The sequence below is a fragment of the Dryobates pubescens genome, chromosome 25 (assembly GCF_014839835.1).
Source record: "Dryobates pubescens isolate bDryPub1 chromosome 25, bDryPub1.pri, whole genome shotgun sequence".
In the NCBI taxonomy this organism is placed as follows: Eukaryota; Metazoa; Chordata; class Aves; order Piciformes; family Picidae; genus Dryobates; species Dryobates pubescens.
Genome location: NC_071636.1, coordinates 15,949,185 through 15,976,849, shown reverse-complemented (window position 1 = coordinate 15,976,849; position 27,665 = coordinate 15,949,185). Strand labels below are relative to the sequence as shown.

Here is a 27,665-nt window from a genome sequence, read left to right as displayed (position 1 = left end):
AAGTTTCTTTTAAGAGTAGATTTTGCTTTGTATTTAGTACACTTCTCTCTAGCAGACTTCTTCGTTTGGTTCGGGGAAGCTTTTGTTCCAAGCAAACAGCCTAACCTTTGCTTGTTACATTGAAATTTGGTCTCTAGGGGCTTTCAAACTGGGAATTCTGGTTGATGTGGCTGTGGTTTTCCTTTTCTGTGCAGTCTCTGTTCCCCCTTCCTACACATGTTAAAAGCATCCCAGGTTTAAGCCTAGATCCATGTGAGTTTTGAAGTTCTCTGAAGTCATAAAGGCATTCTGCAGGTCATTGTTACCCTGCCTGAGTGTCTGGTCATTTGGGCATGTAAAACTGATAAGTAAAGTAATGCCTCAGCAACCAGAGTGCTCCACAGGAGCTTACAGCACCAAGAAAACATCTGCAATCAGCTGGAGTTAAGTATTCATGAAGCTCAGATCCCTGGTGCTCAGAATGCAGCCTGGCTGTTGGAAAATCAGAGCTGCCTTGAGCGGAGTGGCAGTGGCACAGGATGTACACATGCCTGCCAAAGCCTGCATGCTTATGGAATTCTGAGTCTTTGGATTTTAAATGAGAGACAATGACAGATTCAGGATTCCTGTTGTTACATTCCACTGCATTTTTCTTAAGTAATGAGGTTTGCCTTACAGCAGTGGAGGGAGACCCTCTGCTTACTTTCTGGTTTTGTGGAGTAAAATTCTTGATCCAGCTTCCCTTGTGGAGGAGGATTTGCCTTCAATGTAAATCTCTCTCAAAAGTACTTGAACACTTGGTGGTGGTCTTCTGGTTTTAGAATAACAAGAACAACTCCTTCATGAATGTGTGGCATGGTGCACAGCATACAGTCTTTGGAACCCCCTTTCCTGACTCCTTTGTCACAGGTTTCACATGTGGGAATCGTTAAGAGAGTGGAATTGCTGGCGTTTTATTTATACACACATTTCAACATCCCCCTCCCCCCAAAAACCAACAACACAACCAGCCAAACCCCACAGCTGCCATAACCATCATGAAACAAAGAGCTGAAAGCCTCTGAAGCAGAGTTTGTCATGCTGGTGTTCAGTGGTTTGCCAGACACCTGAACTGGGGGAAGTAATCCAAATCTTCACACTTTGGTGGTGTGGCAAGAGGAAGAGGGCCAAGATGGGACATGTGGATCACCATAACGTCCCTGGCTTTTCACAGGCTCCAGAGATGCATTCACAAGGGTCTATGATGGGGTGATTGTGCCTGGAAGGATAGAGTTGTTTGGGTTTGTTTTTTTTTAACCTAGTAATTTCCCCTTTTAGTTTGGGTGTTTTGGTTTGTGGTTTTTTTTGTTTGCCTGGTTTGGTTTTGGTTGTAGTTAGGGTTGTGTTGCTTCACCAGCTCTCATGGAGCCCTTCACTCCACTTTGTAGCATCCACCTTGTGCTTTTGGCCAGTGCTGGGTTGTTGTGTTTGCTTGTGGTGGCTGTTGCATGCCGTGTGTGTACATGTGTTGCATGTGTGTGTGAAGTCTGAGGCGCTCTCATTCCTTTCCCCTTGGAAATCCTGTCTCTGACCATCCCTCTTTGCCTGGATGGAAAGGGATTGCATTGCTCTGGTGTTGTGAACTAACAGCTGTGCTGAATTTGACACTTTGATTTTGTTTTGTTTTTTTTTTCTTTCTCAGTTACTGCTTTCCTTTTTCAGTCTTGCTCTGTTGTATTTAATTTGATTTATTGTTAACAATTGTAAGCACATGCATTCTCAGACTCTCTAGAGATGTGTTGCTGGCTGCTTCAGTCCATTTACATAAAGCACTAAGCAAGAATGCCCCATACCATTTGCTGACAGGAGACTTCATTAACTCCTAGGTTGATTAGGGCCTGTGTAGGTTCCTTGGGAATGTTTATACTGGGGAAAAGTAGCAGGTCCAAGGACTTTCTGGAGCTCTGTACCAAACAGAATCACAAAATCATTCAGGTTGGAACAGACTAGGGTCTGCTCCAAGTCCAACCTTAGTCTGACACCGAGTCCAACTCAGAACCCTACTCTACATAGTTCACTCTTAAACCATATCCCCAAGCACCACATCCAAGCTCTTTTACTGACAAGTGAGTCTGCCAGAGTTAGCTGAATGCTACCTAAAATACATGCTCCATTTGCTGTACTTCTGAGCATGTGTGGTGTAATATTACATTTAAGTAAGAGAGCGCCATGCAGATGTTTAAGATTAAATCTGTGTGACTCAGGCAGGCTAAATAGTTCTGAAAGGTGCTTCCAGACACTGCAGAGTAGCAGAGTCCTACCTCTCTTTTAAAATGCAAATCCATTCTAATGCTAACCTTCATTATTGGTCTAAAGGATTGCACCTTAGGCTGTGCTCAGTCTGCACAGCTGCAGAATCAAATAGAGTCTGAGTAAGCTTGTGCTGGGTCATGGACTCATAGCAGACTATTTTAGCACAGCTTGGTAACAGAGGAATAGATACTTGTCAAAATGAGAATACATTTGATTGATTCATTCTGTGGCTTATAGAATTCAGGAAATAGCCTTTTGTTTTTTTCCAAGCCCAGGAGGCCTTTTTGCTGTCTCTGGCCTTGTTATACTGTCACAAGTTAAGCTGGCCTGAAATTTTGCTCACTGTGGAACATTTGTCCTAACAGCTGCTGTTGAGCTGTCATCAGTGCTTTTATAATGCAGTTGCTGCTAAAGCCTTTGAGCCCACAGTGCCAAAGTGCCTCCTGAGTCAAAGCATCTTCCCTGGAACATTTGTGACAACAGCCAGCTATTTCCAAGAGCTCTGGACATCCAAAATGTCAGGCAAAGGGCAGCAAAAGCCACGGTAGAAGAGTCTGCCCTTGCCCCACCAGTCTGAATCCACACCTCAGCTGTCTCTCCATACCCAGGCTTTATTAGATGCTGTCCAGAGGCAGGTAGGACAGAATCACAGGATGTTAGGGGTTAGAAGGGCCCTCAAAAGACCATCCAGTCCAGCCCCCTGCCAGAGCAGGATCCCCTAGAGCAGCCAACTCAGGACGAAGGTCCGTAAGAGCCTGGTGTGTGAGCTAGCTGTCAGGGTGAGCCGCAGAGGGAAGCTCACTAACCTGCCCTCCATGCTGCCCCTAACCCCTGGAGGCTGCATGTGCTTCTCATCCTGCCAGCGCACTGCATTTCTTGTTTTGCGATTACTTTTGTCTGTTGTCCCTCTGTCCTCAAAGATGATCACCGCACCTATGGCCCGAGGTGGGATGCAAATCAGACCCCGGTTCCCGCCTACCACCGCTGTGTCCGCTACGCCGCCAAGCTCCGTGCCTTTGGGCGGACAGCAAATGCCACAGGTATTTACTGAGCCAGGAGTCTGCGAGGCGTGTCTGGGGCTGGAGCACTGCCTGGCCAGCAGGGGCAGCCTCACTCTAAGGCATCGAGCAACTGACTTGCTGAGCTGGCTCAGGGTGCTGGGCTCTCCAGGGTTTTCTGATCGTTTTTCGTTTTAAAGAAGAGGTCTTTTGGAGAGCTTGGGCTGTCAAATAAAGCGGTTCTGAAGTGGCTCTTTTAACATTTGAAAGGTTTTCATGTGGGGGTTTTGATTCAAGCCTGAAATTAGATCTTTGTGGTTTAGTCCTTGTCAGTACCTGACGAGTGTTTTGCAAGTCAGTACTGCTGAGTGGTGTCTGGGACCCTACTGATGTCCTCATGCTCTGCACAGATGTCCTCATGCTCGGCACAGATGCTTCTCCCATTACTGGTCATCTTGGCTCACTTCAGTTTGAGTAGCTGCTTGACATGGCACCAGGGGCGAAGAGAAATGGAGCTCTTTTTACCTTTCATGGTTGGAGGTTTATCTTTCATGGTAGGAGGAACTGCCAGAAAGATTCCACTTGCACCTGCCAGAGTGATGCACTTGTGTAGGCAGGCTGGCAGCACCCATCCAGCCGTGGCTGGAAGGTGTGAGGTCAGAGCACTGCACCTGCCTGGTGCAGATCTAGGGCTGTTGATGACCTCACAGGCATGTTGTGCAAGCAGGATGTGTTATTCTGGGGGAGCAGGAATGGGAAGAACTGGAATGAAATAGCTGTTGCCAGTGAGTCAGGAAGCAGTCCTCCCTGCAGGAGTTTGCTGAGCCCTGTGTGGTTGGTGTTGGTTTAAGCAGGTGGTGGAATAGAGCTCAACTGTGTTTTCCTGTCTGTTACCCAGGAACCTCCTCCTAGATGCTAATTTCCAAATGTAACAGAAGGTGCAGTTTAAGTTCCTGTTACAACTTCATTTTGGTCCTGGGTTTAATGAATGTTTTTTCACTCTGTGCGTTTTTCTTTCCTCTGCAAGCTTGTCCTGGGGCTGTGGAATGTCTGCAATGCTGCTTCCTAGTGCTGCTGTGTCAAGTAGGCACAGCCTTTGCTTCTCAGGAGTTGGCTGAAGAGGGTACAGTGGCCAGAAAGATTCTACAGAGCTAGGCAAACACATCTCTTGGTGGTGGTGGTGTCAGATAGATGGTGGCTTCAGTCCAGGTCACTGATTAGCTGTGAGATAAAATAAACCCCAGGCCTAGGAGCTGAATCAAAAGAGAATTTACTTTGAGCTTTATTTGCTGTAGCAGTTTATATAGGCTGAGCCAATCATAGACTCACAGAATGCTTTGGATTAGAAGGGACCTTAAAGATCATCCAGTTCCAACCCCTTGCCATGGACAGGGACACCTCTCACCAGCCTAGGTTGCTCAAGGCCTCATCCAACCTGGCCTTGAACACCCCCAGGGAAGGGACAGCCGCAGCTTCCCTGGGCAGCTTTCCATCTACCATATAAACTATTCTTGATGGTTGGCTTGCTGATGAGGCCTTCCAGTAGACTTAAGTATCAGATTGGCTTATATATCATACTTGAGTCATAACAAGAAACCTCATTTAATCATCCAGTGTCACAGGCTGATCTTTTAGTGGTGTCATGTCTGGTTATTGAGAAGGACCAAGTGCATGGCAAGGACTGTGAAAATGATGTAGAAGACTGAACAACTAGAGAAGGCAGAAGAATACAGAGATTCCTTTATTAGAGTGAAAATGACTCCTGAGCAGGTGGTAGGGTGAGTGAATCATGGAGTAATGATGGTTGTGAGGCGTGTTTTTAAAGCCACTCTGACGTGCCGTACACTTGATAGCTCTGGATCAACACGTATCTCTAGTCCTGTCTGCCAAAACATTTCAGGTTCTGGGCAGAAAAGTTGTCATTTACACCTCTCAATTTCATAAAATGCTTAAATATTATTGGGGTTTGGGTGTGTTATATAACTTCCTTCAGAGCCCTTGCAGATGATAGGTTGGACTCAATGATCTCAAAGGTCTTTTCCAACCTGGTTAATTCTCTCTGCTCTTCTGTTTTTACTCCTAAAGGGCTGTGGTGTATATCTGGGTGTTTATTACTCATTGAAGAGTCTATCATCTCCTTGACTACAGCAGCATAAGTCATCTAAACTTGGTGATAGGTAGCTCAGAGTGTCTTTTCTGTTTGGAAAAGAGTCTGAGTATTGCACTGAGGAATCCCTTTGAAGAGGACCAGAGGTGAGATCATGACTGTGTGGCCAGTTGGTGTTACTCCATATTACAACCATCTCAGTCTGGCCTCTTCTTCTTTTTTAATTCATTTCCACAAGGCTTTATTGATTCTGCAGTGGATTTTTGTTAGTTTGGGTTGAGTTTGGGTTTTGTTGGGGGGGTGGTGGTTTGTTTTGGTGGGGTTTTTGGTTTGGTTTGGTTTTTTTCTCTTACAATCTTTCCAATCACAAGAACACATTGCCTGATGTGGCAATGTATCTCACACTCCTCTGGTCTTTGAATTGCCAGGGAATTAGATCTGCCTGTTTTGGTGCTGTCTTTTGGGTTCCCCCACCCCCAGAAGTTTGTATGTGTTTGAATATTTACCAAGCATGAGCTGCAATCAGTGATAGTGGCACACTTGGAACAGCTAAAGGAAGGTTCATCTACCATCTGAAGCTGCTTTGCTTCAGTTCCCTTCACTGAGCTGCTCAAGCCCTGCTCAGATGTGCTGGGAGCTGAAGGTCTGCAGAGCTTCACAGGATCTCAGTCTGGGTTAAAGGTGGAAATCTCCATGTGGAAATGCCCTGCATCTTGTTTCCATCGGGTTTGGAGATGCTGAGACCTAGCAGGGTGCTCAGGAAGCACCCCTAGACCTCACAAAGCCGTAGCACCTTCAGGGAAAGCAGTTCCAAGGGCTCTTGTGCCAGACAACCCTGCGGTTCCCTGTCTGGCAAAACTGACCTTTGGGTAGGTCAGTGCCTGCTGGCTTCTTCCCCAAAGGGGTCATTTCTTGGCACTGTTTAGTGATGAAGATTCACAAGTGACCAGAAGAACTCCAGGTGTGTGAGATCTTAAGATCTTATTGGTTTAAGCAACCTACTGATCTTGACATTTTAAAAGATTAATTTTGTGCTTTGGCAATTAAATAACTAATATACTCATACCAGTTTTTCTCCTGTAGTTCCAGCATCAAAGCTTTCAAGTTCAGCACTGATTTGTTACAGTCTGCAATGCAAGTTCATAAACTTGCAGTTTAATGCTGGGAGAGAACATGTCCAGAGAAGGGCCATGAGGATGAGCAGAGGGCTGGAGCTCCTCTGCTATAGACAGGCTGAGAGAATTGGGGCTGTTCAGTCTGGAGAAGAGAAGGCTCTGAGGAGACCTTGTGGCCTTCCAGTATCTGAAGTGGGCTACAAGAAAGCTGGGGAGGGACTTTTTAGGGTGTCAGGGAGTGATAGGACTGCGGGGAATGGAACAAAACTAGAAATGAGTAGAATCAGATTGGATGTTAGGAAGAAGTTCTTCCCCATGAGGGTGGTGAGAGCCTGGCACAGGTTGCCCAGGGAGGTGGTGGAAGCCTCATCCTTGGAGGTTCTTGCAGCTAGGCTGGAGGTGGCTGTGAGCAACCTGATATAGTGTGAGGTGTCCCTGCCCATCGCAGGGGGGTTGGAACTGGCTGATTCTTGAGGTCCCTTCCAACCCTGACAATTCTGTGATTCTAAATATTCAGCAAACTGAAAATACAGAGGGGAAAAAAAAGTAAGTAACACTGAGTTGATGTTAAAATAAAGCAAGGGATAAAGGCCTGGCTGGCAATATGGAAACCTGGATCTGACCTTACCCCGAGCTCTGCAGAGGTTACCTTTGGGCTTGTAGAGCAGCATAATGGTGGACTTGAAACCCAGGTTGCAACTGGTCAGACAAGGCTGTGCCTACTGGCTTCTCACTGAGAAGTGCAGAGTGGAAATGCTTTTTTGTAGAGCTTTCTTTAGAGTAGAAGTGTTTGTGCTGTTCAGTGTTACCCACCAGTGCCTTGTGGCAGCCTCTTCTCCCTTGCTGTTAGCTTCTGCCTGGTGTGCACTCTTTCTGCTGGGAGCTTCTGAAAAACTCTGGCTAGCCTTATCTGCTGAGTACCTTTCCTTGCCTGTGGCTCAGCAAACTGCAGGTAGGCCTCCAGCGTGGTGTGTTCTAAACACTGAGAACAGCTTGGATTTGGGGGGTGGTAAGTGCAAGCTTTTGTTGTGCAAGCCTAAATAGCTTTTGATCAGGGCTTCAGGAAACGTAGGGCTTGGTGTCATGATCTGGTCACTGGAGAGTCACAGAGTTGTGAGATCTAGCCATGAAGGTGCTTGTAGGTGCAGAAACTCTCATCCTGCAGTGAAATAAAATATGTGGTTTAATCTCCTCATCCATAGTGAAGATGAGAGGTAACCAAGTGGTCAGTAACTAATGTAACTCTGGAGTTAAGTGAGAAGCTAAATGGAGTTTAATAGAATTCAAGCTCCAGAGGGAGCAAGGTTTGCAATTTGAGTTGATTGGTACTTTGTGTGTCTTGGGTTTGGGTTTTGTAAGCCCTTTGCAGTGAGAGTCAGTCGGGAAGAGCATTCTCTGAAAGCTGGAATTTCATTGAATTCACGGCGAAGAGTGAAGAAATGTAAAGCTGAAAGCATCTCTAGACCTGTGAGAAAACAATCATCTGAACTTACAAGGCTGCAAATAAACTGCTTTCAAAGAAGAGAAAGGGACTGAGTTGAGAATTGCATCTTTCTGAGTGCCTGTCCTGGAAAATGTTGCCATTTTGTCCCAGATTAGACATGGGCCTTTGGTAATGTGAAGCGAAGCTGTCAGCAAACATTCTGCAAGAAGGAAAGCTCTTTGCCTCTGCAGCTGCTTCAATGAGAAGAGGATCAAATTCATTCCGGGCTGATGTGCACTTCAGATGCTGCATGTCCTTGCCTTTGCCCTTCCCCAGCATCTGCAAATGAATCTGAAGGTGCCTGGGCGCCGGAGCGGGGCGCAGAAGCTGGACTCTGCCTGGGGGCCTGGGCGCCGGAGCGGGCGCGGGAGCTGGACTCGGCCTGGGCGCCGGAGCGGGGCGCGGAGGCTGGACTCGGCCTGGGCGCCGGAGCGGGGCGCGGAGGCTGGACTCGGCCTGGGCGCCGGAGCGGGGCGCGGAGGCTGGACTCGGCCTGGGCGCCGGAGCGGGGCGCGGAGGCTGGACTCGGCCTGGGCGCCGGAGCGGGGCGCGGAGGCTGGACTCGGCCTGGGCGCCGGAGCGGGGCGCGGAGGCTGGACTCGGCCTGGGCGCCGGAGCGGGGCGCGGAGGCTGGACTCGGCCTGGGCGCCGGAGCGGGGCGCGGAGGCTGGACTCGGCCTGGGCGCCGGAGCGGGGCGCGGAGGCTGGACTCGGCCTGGGCGCCGGAGCGGGGCGCGGAGGCTGGACTCGGCCTGGGCGCCGGAGCGGGGCGCGGAGGCTGGACTCGGCCTGGGCGCCGGAGCGGGTGCGGTGGCTGGACTCGGCCTGGGCGCCGGAGCGGGCGCGGAGGCTGGATTCGGCCTGGGCGCCGGAGCGGGGCGCAGAAGCTGAACTCGGCCTGGGCGCCGGAGCGGGCGCAGAAGCTGGACTCGGCCTGGGCGCCGGAGCGGGCGCGGGGGCTGGACTCGGCCTGGGCGCCGGAGCGGGGCGCGGAGGCTGGACTCGGCCTGGGCGCCGGAGCGGGGCGCGGAGGCTGGACTCGGCCTGGGCGCCGGAGCGGGGCGCGGAGGCTGGACTCGGCCTGGGCGCCGGAGCGGGGCGCGGAGGCTGGACTCGGCCTGGGCGCCGGAGCGGGCGCGGGGGCTGGACTCGGCCGGGGCGCGGAGGCTGGACTCGGCCTGGGCGCCGGAGCGGGGCGCGGGGGCTGGGCTCGGCCTGGGCGCCGGAGCGGGGCGCGGGGGCTGGGCTCGGCCTGGGCGCCGGAGCGGGGCGCGGGGGCTGGGCTCGGCCTGGGCGCCGGAGCGGGGCGCGGGGGCTGGGCTCGGCCTGGGCGCCGGAGCGGGGCGCGGGGGCTGGGCTCGGCCTGGGCGCCGGAGCGGGGCGCGGAGGCTGGACTCGGCCTGGGCGCCGGAGCGGGGCGCGGAGGCTGGACTCGGCCTGGGCGCCGGAGCGGGCGCGGAAGCTGGACTCGGCCTGGGCGCCGGAGCGGGCGCGGAGGCTGGACTCGGCCTGGGCGCCGGAGCGGGGCGCGGGGGCTGGACTCGGCCTGGGCGCCGGAGCGGGGCGCGGGAGCTGGACTCGGCCTGGGCGCCGGAGCGGGGCGCGGAGGCTGGACTCGGCCTGGGCGCCGGAGCGGGGCGCGGAAGCTGGACTCGGCCTGGGCGCCGGAGCGGGGCGCGGAAGCTGGACTCGGCCTGGGCGCCGGAGCGGGGCGCGGAAGCTGGACTCTGTCTGGGGGCCTGGGCGCCGGAGCGGGCGCGGAAGCTGGCCTCGGCCTGGGCGCCGGAGCGGGCGTGGAAGCTGGCCTCGGCCTGGGCGCCGGAGCGGGGCGCGGAGGCTGGACTCGGCCTGGGGGCCTGGGCGCCGGAGCGGGCGCGGAAGCTGGACTCTTGCACTTGATTTTAAACTGGTCTCTTCCCTCTACACCTGGCTGGGGATTGTTTGGTCCCATTGTTAATGTAAGGTAACCTCCTGCAGAACTGGAAGGACTATTCCAAGCAAAGTTTCCTGGCCTGAGCAGTGTGTACCAGCAGCAGGAGACCATGCTAGGCTTCCTTTAGATGTGCTGAATACCACGTGGGGGAGTTGTGGTGGGTATTCAGCCAGTGGCTGAAGGACAACAGCAAATTGAAGTGTCTGTGACTTGTGGATTTCCATGAACCTTGTCTTCAAAATGTGCTTTGGGCTGAGGGAAAGTGTTTTAGCTCCTGAAGGTGCTCACCAGTGGCTTACAGGATGCACACAGGGGTTGCCCGTGCACAGCAGGTTGCTTCTGGGGGCCAAGTCAATTGATTTTGTTACGTTCTTACTTCCAGCCTCAGGCTGTAGGAGCTCTGCCTGTGCCTTAAAGTCTGCGTTGTTCCAGCGTGCTCCTGGCCATCAGACAGGCTTTTGGGTCTTTTTGTGTTTGGTTTGCAGTGACCATAGGGAAAAATGTCCATCAGAACATCTGGCTCTGGCATTTTACAGCACGCAGAACAAACTGAAGTCATTACCCAGGGTTTGGTGCCGGTCTACAAATGCTCTTCCTGGCCTTTTTGGCCTTCAGGCACACCTCAGCACTCTCCAGAGGTCAGAAAGCCATCTCATTGCATTTATTTATTTATTCCCACCCAGCCATGCAGTTTGGAGCAGTTTCTGTCTCCATCCAGATTTTCAGAAGCTGAGTAGTTCAACACTATGTTAATGCTTTGGCTTCCTTAAGTTTGGTGGTTTTTATTTCCCTTTCTCCTAAAGAAAAACAGTCAGGAAGCTCCAGTCAAGTCTGACAGACCTTTGAAGACTGCCATTAAAATGTCACAATAAGGAGTTTTTGGGGCTGCTAAGTCTCACATTACAACTGGTTTGGGGGGTTTTGTGGGTTGGGTTGTTTGGTTTGGTCTTTCTGCTGTTGTTTTAGTTCTAATAAAGCAGTTTTTCCAGGTGCCACTCTGGACATTTTAATTGGAATGTGATGGTTTGGGAAACTAAACCAAATCGTTGCAGAGTTACTCAAACTGTGTGCAGGTTTTAATGTGGTTTTTTGTAGTAAAGTTGAGATGACTCAACCCTGAGAGCCTCAAGAGTGGTACAGGTGCGGCTCTCACTGTGGGGGGGGACAGGAAACTAACACTTTCATTTCTTGTAGGCCTGAGGATCTGCTTCTCTCCATAGGTAAAGCCTTTTAGTTAGGTTCCCTTCCTCTTCTCCCCTTTGTTGTTACTGATCTTCTCTTTTTCCATGTTCCAGGTCAGCCAGAACAACATCACCATGATGTCATCCCCATCTCCTGTCCAACAAGCTCAGACACCTCAGTCAATGCCTCCACCACCACAGCCATCTCCTCAGCCAGGCCAGCCAACTTCCCAGCCAAACTCAAATGTCAGGTGAGCTAGACTGCAGCTTTTGAGGGCTTTTGGCAGCGCCAGGAGGGTGAGGGTTTCTGAAGCACTCAATGGAGCTTTCCACTCTTTCAACTGGAGCAAATGAACTGCAGTGAGAGCAGAGGTAGGATTGTGCCCAACACACTCAGAACCCCCCATTTTAAATGGACCTGTGTATGAAACCCTGACCAAGGCTACCAGCAGATTGCTGTATAAACACTTGCTGACAGCTGCTCTGCTCACAGGCTGATGATGTTTCCTTGACAGAGCCTGGCAGGTTTGATTGTTGTGCTTCTTTTTCAGCTCTGGCCCAGCTCCATCACCCAGCAGCTTCCTTCCCAGTCCATCTCCACAGCCATCCCAGAGCCCAGCAGCTGCACGAACACCTCAGAACTTTAGTGTCCCATCCCCAGGTCCTTTGAACACTCCAGGTAAATGATCTGAGCACTATGCTGCAGACTGGATGGAAGCTTGGGGCTGTTTTGGGAGCTCTGACAGCTCCCAGCTGTTGTTGCTTGGCGCACACTGCAAGGTGGTGAACCTGCCACGGCACAGCACTGCAGCAGGGGACCTCTCAAATCCAAATGAGTTGCCATCTTTGTCATCACTGAATGATGTGATGGCTTTTTGTAGCTTCCCCAGTCTTTTGAGGAAAGAATGACCCTTCATCTGATAGAGCAAGTTTATAGGGGTACAGTGAGCCCTCAGTTCCATGCAGGAAGGACCCCTGAGCAACAGCATGCACTTAGCAAGGAGGCAAGCACTTCATGAAAGGCTGCAGACTGCTCTGCTGCCAAGCATCTTCCTAGGTGTACTCTGATACTTGTGCTCTTCTCTCTCCCAGATGTAATAAGCAACTTCTGACACTGTGACTGGAAGTAACAAACTGGCTCCTTCTCATAGCAGTGTTGTGGGGGCTGCAGTTTGGAAAGCACCAGCTTGAGGAAAGCTGCAGCAGATTCAGCATTTTGATTTGGTGTGTAATGCAGCAGAGTGAAGGCAAATGAGGACCTAGGAAATGGCTATATGAGGCTTAGGATCCTTTCAGAACAAAGTTGTATTTAAAAGGGACTTGCTGTTGTGTCCACAGAACGTGTTCTTTCTGCACAAAGACTTGGAGGGTTGGGCAAGCAGCTAAACTCTGCAAGGCATCCACTTTTGGATTTGGATATACCTGGCCTGCATCAGGAATAGTGTGGCCAGCAGGAGCAGGGAAGTCATTGTGCCCCTGTACTCAGCACTGGTTAGGTCACACCTTGAGTCCTGTGTCCAGTTCTGGGCCCCTCAGTTTAAGAAGGACATCGAGACACTTGAGCGTGTCCAGAGAAGGGCAACAAGGCTGGGGAGAGGCCTTGAGCACAGCCCTATGAGGAGAGGCTGAGGGAGCTGGGGTTGCTTAGCCTGGAGAAGAGGAGGCTCAGAGGAGACCTTCTTGCTGTCTACAGCTACCTGAAGGGAGGTTGTAGCCAGGTGGGGGTTGGTCTCTTCTCCCAGGCAACCAGCACCAGAACAAGAGGACACAGTCTGAAGCTGTGCCAGGGGAGGTTTAGGCTCGAGGTGAGGAGAACGTTCTTCACAGGGAGAGTTGTTAACCATTGGAATGTGCTGCCCAGGGAGGTGGTGGAGTCACCATCCCTGGAGGTGTTCAAAAAGGGATTGGATGTGGCACTTGGTGCCATGGTTTAGTAGTCATGAGGTGTTGGGTGACAGCTTGGACTTGATGATCTCTGAGGTCTTTTCCAACCTTATTGATTCTCTGATTGTATAAAGTGAGCTGTGCTTCGAGAGGGCCTCGTATCGGACTTGGGTTCTGAAATGAGAGAATGCTGTTCTGGAGCACCTTTTACCATCATCCCTGTGACATGCAGCCTTTACTTCTTGCCAGGAAATCCAAATTCTGTCATGAGTCCAGCCAGTTCTAGTCAGTCAGAGGAGCAACAGTATCTGGAGAAACTCAAACAGCTATCAAAGTACATTGAGCCGCTCCGGAGGATGATCAATAAAATAGATAAAAACGAAGGTGAGCTTGCCTGTGTCTAGTGATGCATTTCTCTGTCAGTGATCTCCTCTGCTGGAAGCAGCAGTACCTTTGCCTTTTGCAGTGGCTTCTGTTCCAGCAGCTAAAAGGGACAGTGAAATTAATTGTTCTTCCTTGCCTCTAGCTGTGAAGAGTAGGTAAAATCCTCAGCCTTAACTTCCTGCCAGTTGTCTCTTGAGGCACAGCGGACGACTGGATGAAAGATCTTTGAGCCTCACCACTTTCATCAGACTCACCTCATGCTTCACTTGTAGCAGTAAACTGCTAGTATGGGAGATGTTCTTGGGGTCAACCTTTGTGTCTCTGATCCTGTTCCAGATAGGAAGAAGGACCTGAGTAAAATGAAGAGTCTCTTGGATATCCTGACTGACCCTTCAAAACGGTAACTGTTTCTCCTTTTGCTTGACATCAGCTTCCTGGCTCTTCAGAGGTTAGCATCCAGCCCTGCTGGCATTGTGGCTTGCTGTGGGGCTCACAACAGAAGCACTTCAGCCAAGGTGACCATTCTGTGGTGATGAAATTCCTCCTTTTCTGCAGGTGCCCTCTGAAGACACTGCAGAAGTGTGAAATTGCTCTGGAGAAGCTGAAAAATGACATGGCTGTGGTAGGTAATGCTTGGTGCTGGCTTGGTGCTACCTTAGAGCTGCCTTCCTTCCAGCAGCTGAAGGGATCCTGCAGGAAGGCTGCAGAGAGACTTTTCCTGAGGGTGTCTAGAGACAGGACAAAGGGGGAATGGTTGAAGCTCATGCAGAGCAGGGTTAGCCTGGAGTTTAGGGAGCTCTTCAGTGTGAGGGTGGTGAGACTCTGGCACAGGCTGCCCAGGGAGGTTGTGGCTGCGTCCTCCCTGAGGGTGTTCAAGGCCAGATTGGATGAGGCCTTGAGCAGCTGAGTCTAGTTGAGAGGTGTCCCTGCCTGTGGTGGGGAGGTTGGAGGAGATATGCTCTGAGGTCCCTTCCAACCTGAGCCAGTCTAGGGCACAGTGCATTAGAAGGACTTTGTGCCTCATGTAGTGACTGGATGAGGGACAGTGGTTTGAAATGAGAGCAGAGCAGATTTGCATTGGAGGTGAGGAACAAGTTCTGCACCAGGAGGCTGCTGGAACACTGCACCAGGTTGCTCAGGGAGGTGGTTGAGGTGTCCCTGCCTGTGGGGTGGGAGGTTGGAGGAGATGAGCTCTGAGTTCCCTTCCAGCCTGAGCCATTCTAGGATTCAGTATTGTAGATTTCTCTTTCTGTGCTGATTAAAGGAAAGGGGCTTCTCTTGTGTTTCAGCCTACTCCACCACCTCCCCCAGTGCCCCCCACCAAGCAACAGTACTTGTGCCAGCCCCTTTTGGATGCTGTTCTGGCCAACATCCGCTCCCCGGTCTTCAACCATTCCCTGTACCGCACGTTCATGCCGGCGATGACTGCCATCCACGGCCCACCCATCACGTAGGTGTCACTGCCCTCCTCCTTGTTGAAGGAAGAAGTACTTCCTTGTAGATGGGCTATGGACAGGTGGGAGTTGAACCTTCCCTTTCTGCACCTGTGGAAGCTCTGACTCCTGTGGTGTTGCCATCCTCACTCTTTCACTTGGTCCTTTGTGGACTCTTACCCAGGGCCCCAGTGGCTTCCCCTCGGAAACGGAAATACGAAGAGGATGAGAGACAGACCATCCCCAATGTCTTACAAGGGGAAGTTGCAAGACTAAATCCTAAATTCCTGGTGAACCTGGATCCTTCCCACTGCAGTAACAATGGCACAGTCCATCTCATATGCAAGCTAGGTAAGCAAGAAGAGCCCAAAAGCTGACTTCAGAAAAGTGCTGGGCTTGATTGTAGCAAAAAAACTCTCCTAACAGTCTTGAATCTTGCCAGCCTGTGACTTCTGCAGGGAGTCTGTGCTTGGCAGATTCCCAGCCCTGCTTAACCATGACACCCTGCACAGGCTGCTGCAGGGCACACCTGGAGCTTTCATTCACACTGATGATGTCCTTGCACTGAAGCTGCAGTAGGTAAACTCGTATAGTATCTCAAAGATCCCTTGTTAGCAACAAGCTTCATCCCTGGCTTCACCAATACTGACATGCAGGAACTGTTCTGTTTCCAACAACCAGCACAGAGCTGCAGAAATGTTCATTGTGGTGAGGTCTGCTTCAGTTTGCACCAATGATCCCTGATGACTGTTGTGTGCTCAAGAAAGAAACTCAGCTTTGGGGAAACCTGATAGCAGCCTGCCAGTGTGTGAAGGGGCTACAGGAGGGATGGGGAGAGTCTGATTCCAAAGGCCTGCAGTGACAGGACCAGAGGCAATGGCTTTAAGCTGGAGAAGAACAGATTTAGATTGGATGTTAGGAACAAGTTCTTCACTATGAGGGTGGTGGAACACTGGAACAGGTTGCCCAGGGAGGTGGTTGAGGTCCCTTCCCTGGAGATATTCAGGCCCTGGGCAGGCTGATCTAGTTGGGGATGTCCCTGCTGACTGCATGGGGTTTGGACTGCATGACCTTTGGAGTTCCCTTCCAGCCTGGACCATTCTAGGGTTCTACGATAGGACTGCAGAGGAATGGATCCAAGCTAGAGGAGGAGAGATTTAGATTAGACATTAGGAAGAAGTTCTTCCCTGTGAGGGTGGTGAGATACTGGAACAGGTTGCTCAGGGAGGTGGTAGAAGCCTCATCCCTGGAGGTTTTGAAAGCCAGGCTGGATGTGACTCTGAGCAACCTGACCTGGTGTGAGGGGTCCCTGCCTATGGCAGGGGGTTTGGAACTGGATGACCCTTGAGGTCCCTTCCAACCCTGACAAGTCTGTGATCTTTTTTTTTTGCCTCAGCTGAGTAATCCTAAAGCATGAATAGGCTGTTACCTGTTGGCTCTTGGATACCCATGAGGAAAGCAGATTCTCTCCTCCCCCTTTCCCTTGAGGGACACAAACTGGTTTTGTCCTGAGAGTCTAAAGCAAGATGGGCAAGGTGGAGAGATGTTTGAGAGAGAGCTTTTCTTCCAAGAGTCTGAGTGGTGTTAAAATGAGCAGGGAGATTTCCCTCCCACTTCCAGCCTGCTTTCTTGGGCTTCAGAGGCTAGAAACCAAGCTGAATTAGGCAGCAAGCCCTGACTCTGCTTTGTTCTGATGGGAACTGTTTGCCTCCTAGATGACAAGAACCTCCCTAACGTCCCACCGCTGCAGCTCAGCGTTCCGGCTGACTACCCAGACCAGAGCCCTCTGTGGATCAAGAACCCCAGGCAGTATGGTAGGAGGCTGCCAGCAGGGCATTTCCTGGGCATCTGTAGTGGGGAGATTGGTGTTGTTTCCCCCCCCACACACTTTATTGTTTTCCAAGTTACTGTAACTGTGTTCCTCTGCTCTTTCTCTCCAGCAGCCAACCCCTTTTTGCAGTCAGTCTATCGGTACATGACTTCCAAACTCTTGCAGCTGCCGGACAAGCATTCAGTCACAGCACTTTTAAACACCTGGGCACAAAGCATCCGTCAGGCCTGCCTCTCTGCTGCATGACAACTCCCTCTCTGCCTTGGGAAGCAAGAGAGAGTCCCAACAGCTGGCCTCTTCCCACATGCCACTGGAGAATCAACAGGCATCCCAGGGAGGGTACTTCAGAAGAGAGAAGGCTTGTTTCATTTCTAGGTGTTGGGTTCAGTAGAGAACCTGATGTTAGACTTAGCTTTCATGCTTTTTACCTTCTGCCTTTCTGGACTTTTGCTAGCATTTTCAGATATACAAACTGTGTATATATGGTTCTTGGGACTGTATTAGGATTGAGTTTTTATTGTCTTCTTAGAGAAGAAATTATTTGTGGACTTCTTTCAGGAAGCCTGGTATAAGAGGGGGTAGGGTGAGAATGTCCTCAGTGGCTTCAAAGTTTGCTCAGTGCCAGTATTCCTTTCACACTCTGTTTTGTGACCTGATACTGCCCCAGAAAGAGATTAGCTGCAACTAGAATGTGTTTGCAAACTTCTCAGTGGTTGCAGGAACCTTTTTCCCCTCATTAGCTTTGTCCAGAAATGAGATAAATGACAGCTTTTTAAAGGCACCCCTCAACGAGGTGAGGGAAATCTGGATCATTACACTTGGGAATGGGGTGAAAACAATACAGCTTATTTTAAACACTACTTTGTATAAATGGTTTTTGGTAGCATGGACCACCTTTCTCTGAAAGAATGAAGTGATGAGAGAGAGGAGACATTAATGTGCACCCTTAAAAACTCACTCACTGTGGAGGTGGGGGTGAAAAGCCCCTCCCCTACCACAGATCAACCCAGCAGCCTTGCAGCTGCACTTCTCTTCCCAAGGGAGCTGTCTGTCTCCCCTTGGCTTTGAGGCAGCTCAGTGAAAATGCTTCTGTGCTGCATCAGTTTGCTTTTAAAACCAGAGGAAAAGAACCCCAAGAGCCCAGCTCAGTAGAACTGACAGCTAAGATTTCATGCCTTGAATAACGGGCACCAAGTCACTTACCAGCTGCCTTATTGTTGGGCAATTCTGATGTAAAGCTTTGCTGTGGGTAACTTCTTTCCTGCACAGCCTGATTGGTTTCTGTTCCCCACAGCTCACTCTCAACTGGCTGGTGCAGAAGCCATTCAGATGTCAGTGTGCCCATTCTATCCTGCACCACCTTCCTGTGCTGTGCAGCAAACCTTAAAGAGGAGCTGGGCACTCGTGTGACAGGAGTGTCAGGAATGTGCTCTGACCTTTGTAACTCTGTGTGGTGTCATCAGTTCTAGGATGTTTTTGAATGTGGGTACTTAGTAAGCACTGACTGAGGCAGCAGACTGCTATCAGTATTTTGTACATGAACTAATGCAGCATCTGTTTGTTTCTATTGTAATAAATTTATTCTTATTCTTGTGTTGGATGCTAGCATTGCACTGCTCTGCTCTTCCCACACCTCAGAAACCACTTCTGCTCTGGCCTTGGTTCCTTTGCTCCGTGGTAAGTGGAAACTCCCCTCCTAGGCTCCATGAATAGAATAGAATAAACCAGGTTGGAAGAGACCTTGGAGATCACTGAGCCCAACCTATCACCCAACACCATCTAATCAACTAAACCATGGCACCAAGCATCCTTCCAGTCTCTTCCTAAACACCTCCAGGGATGGTGACTCCACCACCCTGGGCAGCACATTCCAATGGCTAATCACTCTGTGAAGAACTTCTTCCTACCATCCAGCCTAAACCTCCCCTGGCACAGCTTGAGACTGTGTCCTCTTGTCCTGGTGCTGGGTGCCTGGGAGAAGAGACCAACCCTCACCTGGCTACAACCTCCCTTCAGGTAGTTGTAGACAGCAGTAAGGTCTCCCCTGAGCCTCCTCTTCCCCAGGCTAAGCAACCCCATCTCCCTCAGCCTCTCCTCACAGGGCTGTGCTCCAAACCTCTCACCAACTTTGTTGCCCTCCTCTGGACACCTTCCAGCAAGTCAACCTCCTTCCTAAACTGAGGGGCCCAGAACTGGACACAGGACTCAAGGTGTGGCCTAAGCAGTGCAGTGTACAGGGGCAGAATGACCTCCCTGCTCCTGCTGGCCACATTGTTCCTGATACAAGCCAGGATGCTGTTTGCTTTCTTAGGCTGAACATGAGCAGCAGTGTGCCCAGGTGCCCACTGTCACCCAGCACTCCCAGGTCCCTCTCTGCCTGGCTGCTCTCAGCCACTCTGACCCCAGCCTGTAGCACTGCCTGGGGTTGTTGTGGCCAATGTGTGGAACCTGGCACTTATGTTCAATCTCCTGCCCTTGGACTCTGCCCATCTGCCCAGCCTGGCAAGGTCCCTCTGCAGAGCTCTCCTACCCTCCAGCAGATCAATTCCTGCCCCCAGCTTGGTGTCATCTGCAAATTTACTGATGATGGACTCTAAAAACAAAAAAGCAAAAGCAGCAGCCTGGTCAGCAGGTGAAGAGAGAGAGCTGATTCGGACACTGTGCTCTGCTGAGACCTCACCTGCACCACTGCATCCAACTCTAGAGCCTTCAACTCAGGAAGGACATGGACCTGATGGAGCAGCTCCAGAGGAGGGCCACAAAAGTGATCAGGGGGTTGGAGCACCTCTGCTTGGAGGACAGGCTGAGGGAGCTGGGGGTGTTCAGCCTGGAGAAGGCTCCAGGAGACCTTAGAGCTGCCTGCCAGTACCTGAAGGGTAAAAGAAGGTTGCAGAGACTGTTTGCAGAGGCCTGCAGTGACAAGATGAGGGCCAAGGGTTTGATAGTAAATTTACCCTGGGTTATAGGAACAAGTTCTGCACCATTCTCAGTCCTGCAGCTGATTCTTGCTCCAGAGCAGTGTTAAGAGGCTTCTGTGCAGTTAGTGCTGAATCAAGAACAGTTCTAAGGACAGGAGGGGGTTGTTCAGGCTTATCACTACTGCTGCCTCCTTCCCCCCCTTCAATAGAGAAAGTCAGGCACTGGGGGCCACAGGAAGGCTTTTATAGAAACAAGATGTACAGTGGTCTCCCCCCTCCCCACAGCTGTTCATAACACCCAGTTAGCCTGAGTATTAAAAAATACTGCAGGAAGAGCTGATCCTCTTAATTCAAACATTTTAGCCAGGCTCATCCTTAGGTGGTTTATTTTCACAAGTGGAATCCAGGAGAGCAGGAACTCAGTGTTCATGTGGTCTGCAGTGGTCAGAGAAGAGAGTCATTATCACAGCATAGAGGCAGTAGCTGACCAGGATAATGAATGTGCAGCCCACTGGCCCGATGCAGAACCAGGATGCAAGGCAGTAGAGCAGCAGCAAGGAAGTGAGAGTCCTGTAGCTAGCCAGAAACCTCAGGCTGATCCTTGGTCCCAAGTTCTGGCTTGCTCTGTCCTTCACCACAGGGCTGCACCTGGTTCTCTGTGTGAGCTGGGGGTTGATGAGATGATAGCGAGAGAGTCTGCCAACAAAATCTTCCCTGGAGCAGAGCACCTCCAGCTGAGCAGCAAACTGGGGAAGGCAAAGTTCAAGCATTAGCATTCTGTCCTGCAGCAAACCATTTCTTTTACCCTTTCCTTCATTTATGGGCTGAGAATCATAGGAAGTAAGGGGGGGGGGAAGTATCAAAATGCACTTTTGAAATGCAGAACTGCTTCAGTCCAGACTTAGATTCACAGAATGGGCTGGGTTGGAGGGGACCTTAAAGCTCATCCAGTTCCAACCCCCCCTGCCATGGGCAAGGACACCTCCCACCAGCCCGGCTTGCTCAGGGCCTCATCCAACCTGGCATTGAACACCCCAGGGAGGGGCATCCACAACCTCCCTGGGCAACCTGTTCCAGTGTCTCCCCACCCTCCCTGGAAAGAATTTCTTCCTCCAGTCTAAATCTGCCCTCTTCCAGCTCCAATCCATTCTGTCACAGCTAGGGGAAGCAAAGGGCTGGTGCTGAAAGACGAAGAGCATTCTGAATGAAGGCTAAGGAACGCATTCTAAACGTTAGCTCTTGCTGCAGGAAAAGCGGCAGGGCAGCTCCAGCAGCAGGGCTGACCCTGCTGGGGAACGCCCCGCCGGCTGCCAGGCAAGGCAGGAGGCGGAGCCGAGGAGGTGCTCGCTGCGTGCGGCAGCGCAGGCCGGCAGCGCAGGGCGGCAGCGCAGGCCGGCAGCGCAGGCCGGCAGCACAGGGCGGCGCTTACCCTCTGGTTGAGCAGCGAGGAGAGGCGGAACAGGAGCCGCACCAGGGTGGCGCTCTCGTAGCTGCGGATGGGCTGCAGCTCGGTGTCCCCCTGGTACTGCACCTCGAACCTGCGCAGGCCGTTTATGATCTAGAGAGAGGAGAAGGCGGCGCCTGAGCCCGCAGCTTCCCCTGGCAACACCTTGCTCCGGGCAGCCCTCAAGCCCCAGAGAGATTTCATGGCTCTGGCTGGAGGACAGAATGCAGGCAGCTTTCTGCTCTCACCTGGTACCTGCCGAGCTGGGTGAGAACCAGGCCGTCCTCGCTTTCAATGCAGTCTGGGAGCTGCTTTTTCCCATTCTCATCTTGGGCTGCCCCACACTTCAGCATCATCTGGGTCAGCTGGGCCTCATTCAGCTACTCAAGGAAGCACAGTTCTAAAGCATTTGTTTGATCTAGCCTTCTCTTTCTCACTTCACAAACTCCTTATCCCTGGAAGCCTTTGACTGCCAGCACCAAGAACTGCTTAAGAGCACCTTGGTTAGACATTAAAGAGAGGTGAAAGTCTCCAGCTTTCTCGACTGTGCTCATCAAACCCAAGACAACTGTTCTGTGTGCCCCCTTACTGCTTGAGAGCTGCCCAACAGCTGTCATCTTCTAGGTCCTTTCTGCTTGAGGGAGTGTGGCTGACAAATGACTCTGAGTTTAACCAAAGCAACAGCCTAATTCTGCTTCCTCCAGTCATCTCTAGCTGCACTCATGGTTCAGAGCTCTTCACATTTAGAAAGTCCTGCACTGCTTTAGAAATTAAACCCACCCCTTGTCCATTTGTAAAGGAGACCAGGCAGCAGGGAAAAGGCAGGTTTGAATCAACTCCAGAAGAGTGCTCACTTGAAACTAAGTTGGTTTGCTCCTTAGAACTTCAGAGCATCTCATTCCATCTACATTGGAAAGGGTTGTGAAGGGCTCAGGTTAAGTCAAGCCTAGGAGAAGTTCACAACACGTACTGGCAGGGTCTCTGGGTGGCTTTGTGACCCCCAAAGTGCATGAGAAACAGGAGCACATCTGAAGAATCCTCACTCTCGTTCACACTGCCACAGGGGGACAGTCCTCACAAAGAGTCACAGAATGGGTTGGGTTGGAAGGGGACCTTAAAGACCACCCAGTTCCAACCTCCCCCTGCCATGGGCAGGGACACCTCCCACCAGCCCAGCTTGCTCAAGGCCTCATCCAGCCTGGCCTTGAACACCTCCAGGGAGGAGGCATCCACAGCCTCCATGGGCAACCTGCTCCAGAGTCTCCCCTGCCTCCCTTGAAAGAATTTCTCCCTGCTGTTACATACCTTAAAGATTTGGCATAAGTATTCCAGTGCCTTCTCTAAATACTCATCTGTTTTTTTGATGCTGTCTTGCCCCATTTCATCCAGGTCATTGCCTGTGTAGGAACCATTCATCTCTGATGGTGTGAGCCTAAACCATGAGAAGAAGGAATGGGCTCCCATGGTCTCTGCAGAATGGTCTGAGATGGACTTGGCCGTCTGCTGTGCCTGACAGATTAACTGAGCCAGTTTTAACACCTGCAACAAAGAAAGAAAGATGCTGTGGGACAAATAAAGGAGCCTGAAACATCAAGCCATGGATAAATCTCTGCCTGGTGACCTGGCAGCAAGAGCAAACTCCCTGTGAGCTCACAGGCCCCCGTGTAGGTGCACTTCCAGAAGGGCAAAGGCAGCTCCTTGCTGTTGGAGCATTTAATGGGGTGAGGCTGCTCAGCAACCAGGCTTTGTGCAGAGCAAGGCAGCACTGGAGAGAAGCAGGCTGCTTGCTTTTCACTACAGATCTTGCTTCTGAGTCCTTCTGAGTCTCTGACCATTGGTATTTATATTATCTCTGTGCTTATACATCTCTCTTGGTTCACTCACAACCAACAGAGGAGTTCTGATGGTTTTCTTTCTATAGCTAACTAAGCTCTGAGCATTCCCATCTCCTCCTGCAGGGAGTCCCAATGACGTCCCCCAGGGATCAGTGCTGGGCCCCATCCTCTTTAACATCTTCATTGATGATCTGGATGAGGGGATTGAGTCAGTCATCAGCAAGTTTGCAGATGACACCAAGTTGGGAGCAGATGTTGGTCAGTTAGAGGGCAGAAGGGCTCTGCAGAGGGACCTCGACCGACTGGACAGATGGGCAGAGGCCAATGGGATGGCATTTAACAAGGCCAAGTGCCAGGGGCTGCACTTTGGCCACAGCAACCCCATGCAGAGCTACAGGCTGGGGTCAGAGTGGCTGAGAGCTCCCAAACAGAGAGGGACCTGGGGGTGATGATTGACACCCGCCTAAAGATGAGCCAGCAGTGTGCCCAGGTGGCCAAGAAGGCCAATGGCATCCTGGCCTGTATTGGGAATAGTGTGGCCAGCAGGAGCAGGGAAGTCATTGTGCCCCTGGGCTCTGCATTGGTTAGGCCACACCTTGAGTCCTGTGTCCAGTTCTGGGCCCCTCAGTTTAAGAAGGACATTGAGACACTTGAAGGTGTCCAGAGAAGGGCAACAAGGCTGGGGAGAGGCCTTGAGCACAGCCCTGTGAGGAGAGGCTGAGGGAGCTGGGATTGTTTAGCCTGGAGAAGAGGAGGCTCAGGGGTGACCTCATTGCCCTCTACAACTACCTGAAAGGTGGTTGTAGCCAGGAAGGGGTTGGTCTCTTCTCCCAGGCAACCAGCAGCAGAACAAGGGGACACAGTCTCAAGCTGTGCCAGGGGAGGTTTAGACTTGAGGTGAGGAGAAAGTTCTTCACTGAGCGAGTCATTCATCATTGGGATGTGCTGCCCAGGGAGGTGGTGGAGTCGCCGTCCCTGGAGGTGTTCAAGGGGAGATTGGACGTGGCACTTGGTGCCATGGTCTAGTTGTGGGGTCTGTTGGGACAGGTTCCCTTCTCATGTGCCTGACGTGTGCCAGGAAACCCACTGCTTACCAGATTCCTGACTTCTGTGCCAAACATCTGCTTGTACTGGAAGTCCTGCCCTTCCAGGCTGTAGACATGGCTCTTCACCTTGAAGGAGGCATCTGTGATAGTGGGAGGCCACGAGGAGAGGAAGCTCCCACCAAAGGAGGAGGTCATGAAGAGCCGGTGTTGACGATGGGGAATCACGAGCTCTGGCTCCAGAAACAGCTGCTCTCCTGGGGTTGGAGACAAACAGTGAAGATCATCAGCACTCTCCTACAAGAAACCTGGGGAGGGACTTTTTAGGGTGTCAGGTGATGAGAGGCCAGGGAGGAATGGAGCAAAACTAGAAGTGGAGAGGTTCAGATTGGATGTTAGGAAGAAGTTCTTCCCCATGAGGGTGGCGAGACACTGGCACAGGTTGCCCAGGGAGGTGGTGGAAGCCTCATCCCTGGAGGCTTTGAAGGCCAGGCTGGCTGTGGCTCTGAGCAACCTGATCTGGTGTGAGGGGTCCCTGCCCATGGCAGGGGAGTTGGAACTGGATGATCCTTGAAGTCCCTTCCAACCCTAACAATTCTATGATTCCATATTCCTGGGGAAGGTCTAGCTCCAAAATATCTCATAGCTGCTGGGCAGCTTGCTTTGCTGAGGTAGGCAGGCAGCTCTAGGGGTAGAGAGACCTTTATCACCTCTTCTTCATTGAATTCTCTTTGCCCACAGGAGAAAAATCATTGAATGGCTCAGGTTGGAAGGGACCTCAGAGATCATCTACTCCTCCCTGAAGGTGTTCAAGGCCAGACTGGATGAGGCCTTGAGCAACGTGGGCTAGTGGAAAGCATCCCTGCCCGTGGCAGGGGTTTGAAACTAAATGATCTTTAAAGGTCCTTTCCAACCCAAACCATTCTATGATTTCATTGTAAACCCCAAATTCTGTGTCCTTTATTCCTTAAGAAAATGGGTGGAACGAGCTGGGAGTGATGGTGGCTAGAAAAGAACCACAGACAACTTGAAGCACTGGGACAGACTTCAGTGAACACACACACAAGCTTTTTAAGCATGCAAAAGGGGAGGGCAAGCCTGTTCACCTCGGTGCTTCTGAGGCCAGGTGTAGCCACTGTGAAGACAGTGAGGAGAGCACAAGTTGTCACAAGAATCCATTTACCTTTCAGGATCATTTCAGCAAGGTTGGGCTGAGCAAAGACCTTGGCGACTCGGAACACCATCAGAGCGTTTTTGGGGCTGACCAAGTCCGTTCGAAGAGCTCTGTTCAGGAATCCCACAAACAGCTTGGTGTACATGAGCAGGTTTTCCTGAATGAAGGCAGCCCTGTCAAAGGGAGCACAGCAGCTGTGAGCACAGCCCCCTGCCCCCAAGCCAGCACAGCAATACACAGCAGTTGCTATTTCCTCTTCTGCCAAAGGAGTCGTTAAGGGAATGCTTCGTTCTGGCTCCGCAGAGATGGTTTACTGAGACAAAAGACTACTCAAAACAGAAGCCTGAGTGGAACAAATCGTCTTTGAGGAGCTTAATTCAGGTTGGTGTCTGCTTCCCCAGATCTGCTGTGTCCCTGAGGAGCTGCAGGCTGGGCTCAGCTCACTCCCACTTGCTTTCCTCCTTACCATTTCTCCGACACGCTGCGAGGCAAGGACTCTGCACTCTGGGGTGGCTTTTCTGGAGCATACCTCCAAGGCTGCAAGTAACTTAACCACATCTCAAGAACCTAAGCAAAATCACACAGAAAGGGAAAAAACCACCACAGGAGCATCAGTATTTTCAGGAAAGGAAGACAAAGCTTGGGCAAGATGACCTGAGGTGCCTGCCGACCCCTACCATGCTGTGACTCTGCAAGAGGGCTTCTGTTTGTTCCTTCTAAGCCTAGTGAACATTACCCTAAGGACAGCTGCAAGTTCTTAGGAAAGAAGCTCTCTAGCAACCTAAGCACCTTGGGGAAAAAAAGAGCTGAGGAAGCCAAGTGCTTGTTCACAGAACCTACAAGGGCCCAGGCTGGAAGGAACCTCCAAAGCTCATCCAGGCCAACCCCCCTGCAGTCAGCAGGGACATCCCCAACTAGATCAGGCTGCCCAGGGCCCTGTCCAGCCTCACCTTGAGCATCTCCAAGGAAGGGACCTCAACCACCTCCCTGGGCAACCCATGTCAGTGCTCCACCACCCTCACAGTGAAGAACTTCTTCCTGATATCCAATCTAAATCTGCCCTTCTCTAGTTTGAAGCCATTGCCCATGGTCCTGTCCCTGCAGGCCTTTGCAAACAGTCTCTCTCTAGCTTTCCTGTTGCCCCCTTCAGGTACTGGCAGGCTCCTGTTAGGTCCCCTTGGAACCTTCTCTTCTCCAGGCTGAACAACCCCAGCTCCCTCAGCCTGTCCTCATAGAGCTACTCCAACTCCCTGATCATTTTCAGGGCCCTCCCCTGGACCCTCTCCATCAGGCTGCTGTTCTTCAGGACCACTCTGGGGTTTGTCTGACACCCAAATGAGATGGCACTGGAACAGGTTCCTACCAAACCCAAACTTGGTGGTTACACCTCAGGTGCATTTAGCAGTTCTGGTGGTGTTCACTAAATCCCTGTTGGAGCATAGATCTTACACTGCTGTCATCTCAGCTCTCATCTTCTGCATGTGCCCCCTCCCCCCCATCCTGAGGGCACAGAGTCCTGACTGCACGGAAGCCAGGAAAAGGTTCGCTGTGGGCTCTGTAACCATCTCCTGTGGCATCCCTAACTCACCTGTGTGCCTCAAACAGCACACTGCAGCTGCAGGTGTGGTGGGCAAGGCCTAGCTTTGTTACACTGTGCATTTCTAAACTCCTCCATTAACTGCCCAGACTCAAGGCTCTGATGCATTGCTTTCCCTGCTTGCAGGAGGCAATACGTGCAAAGTCTGAGACTGAACACACCCAAGTGCCAGGTTCTGCACATTGGCCACAACAACCCCAGGCAGTGCTACAGGCTGGGGTCAGAGTGGCTGAGAGCAGCCAGGCAGGAAGGGACCTGGGGGTGCTGGTCGATGGTAGGCTGAACATGAGCCAGCAGTGTGCCCAGGTGGCCAAGAAGGCCAATGGCATCCTGGCCTGCATCAGGAACAGTGTGGCCAGCAGGAGCAGGGAGGTCATTCTGCCCCTGTACACAGCACTGGTTAGGTCACACCTGGAGTCCTGTGTCCAGTTCTGGGCCCCTCAGTTCAGGAAGGAGGTTGACTTGCTGGAAGGTGTCCAGAGAAGGGCAACAAAGTTGGTGAGGGGTTTGGAGCACAGCCCTGTGAGGAGATGCTGAGGGAGCTGGGGTTGCTTAGCCTGGAGAAGAGGAGGCTCAGGGGAGACCTTATTGCTCTACAACTACCTGAATGGAGGTTGTTAGCCAGGTGGGGGTTGGCCTCTTCTCCCAGGCAGCCAGCACCAGAACAAGAGGACACAGTCTCAAGCTGTGCCAGGGGAGGTTTAGGCTGGATGTTGGTAAGTTCTTCCCAGAAAGAGAGGTTGGCCACTGGAATGTGCTGCCCAGGGAGTCACCATCCCTGGAGGTGTTTAGAAAGGGACTGGAAGGATGCTTGGTGCCATGGTTTAGTTGATTAGATGGTGTTGGGTTGGACTTGATGATCTCAAAGGTCTCTTCCAACCTGGTTCATTCTATTCTATTGTAAATGAAGATTGTGTTGGTTTGGTTTATGACCTATCCAACCAGGCAGCAAGGAGTTAGGGTCTGTAAGACTATCTGTTTGAAGAGCCATCCTCAGTAGCAGGAAAATCAGCCAACCATCACTGTCACCAAGA

At 51.6% G+C, this 27,665-nt stretch overlaps 2 protein-coding genes across 2 annotated transcripts in view; one reads left to right on the top strand and one right to left on the bottom strand.

Moving 5' to 3' along the window:
* Nucleotides 1-16,972, top strand: part of MED15 (mediator complex subunit 15) — a 29,355-nt gene extending 12,383 nt beyond the window's left edge. The window contains exons 9-18 of the mRNA XM_054172827.1: nt 3,192-3,311; nt 11,203-11,339; nt 11,640-11,767; nt 13,222-13,356; nt 13,693-13,756; nt 13,912-13,978; nt 14,646-14,806; nt 14,974-15,140; nt 16,505-16,603; nt 16,730-16,972. Coding sequence (XP_054028802.1) covers nt 3,192-3,311; nt 11,203-11,339; nt 11,640-11,767; nt 13,222-13,356; nt 13,693-13,756; nt 13,912-13,978; nt 14,646-14,806; nt 14,974-15,140; nt 16,505-16,603; nt 16,730-16,866 — 1,215 coding nt within the window. The 3' untranslated portion in view covers nt 16,867-16,972. The remainder of the gene's footprint in view (nt 1-3,191; nt 3,312-11,202; nt 11,340-11,639; nt 11,768-13,221; nt 13,357-13,692; nt 13,757-13,911; nt 13,979-14,645; nt 14,807-14,973; nt 15,141-16,504; nt 16,604-16,729) is intronic.
* Nucleotides 16,973-19,925: 2,953 nt separating this feature from the next.
* SMPD4 (sphingomyelin phosphodiesterase 4) overlaps nt 19,926-27,665 on the bottom strand; it is a 28,614-nt gene continuing 20,874 nt past the window's right edge. The window contains exons 13-19 of the mRNA XM_054173053.1: nt 25,501-25,601; nt 25,044-25,207; nt 23,912-24,117; nt 22,288-22,521; nt 21,231-21,362; nt 20,968-21,096; nt 19,926-20,284 (exon numbers count right to left, since the gene is read on the bottom strand). Of these exons, the coding sequence (XP_054029028.1) occupies nt 19,958-20,284; nt 20,968-21,096; nt 21,231-21,362; nt 22,288-22,521; nt 23,912-24,117; nt 25,044-25,207; nt 25,501-25,601 (1,293 nt within the window). The 3' untranslated portion in view covers nt 19,926-19,957. The remainder of the gene's footprint in view (nt 20,285-20,967; nt 21,097-21,230; nt 21,363-22,287; nt 22,522-23,911; nt 24,118-25,043; nt 25,208-25,500; nt 25,602-27,665) is intronic.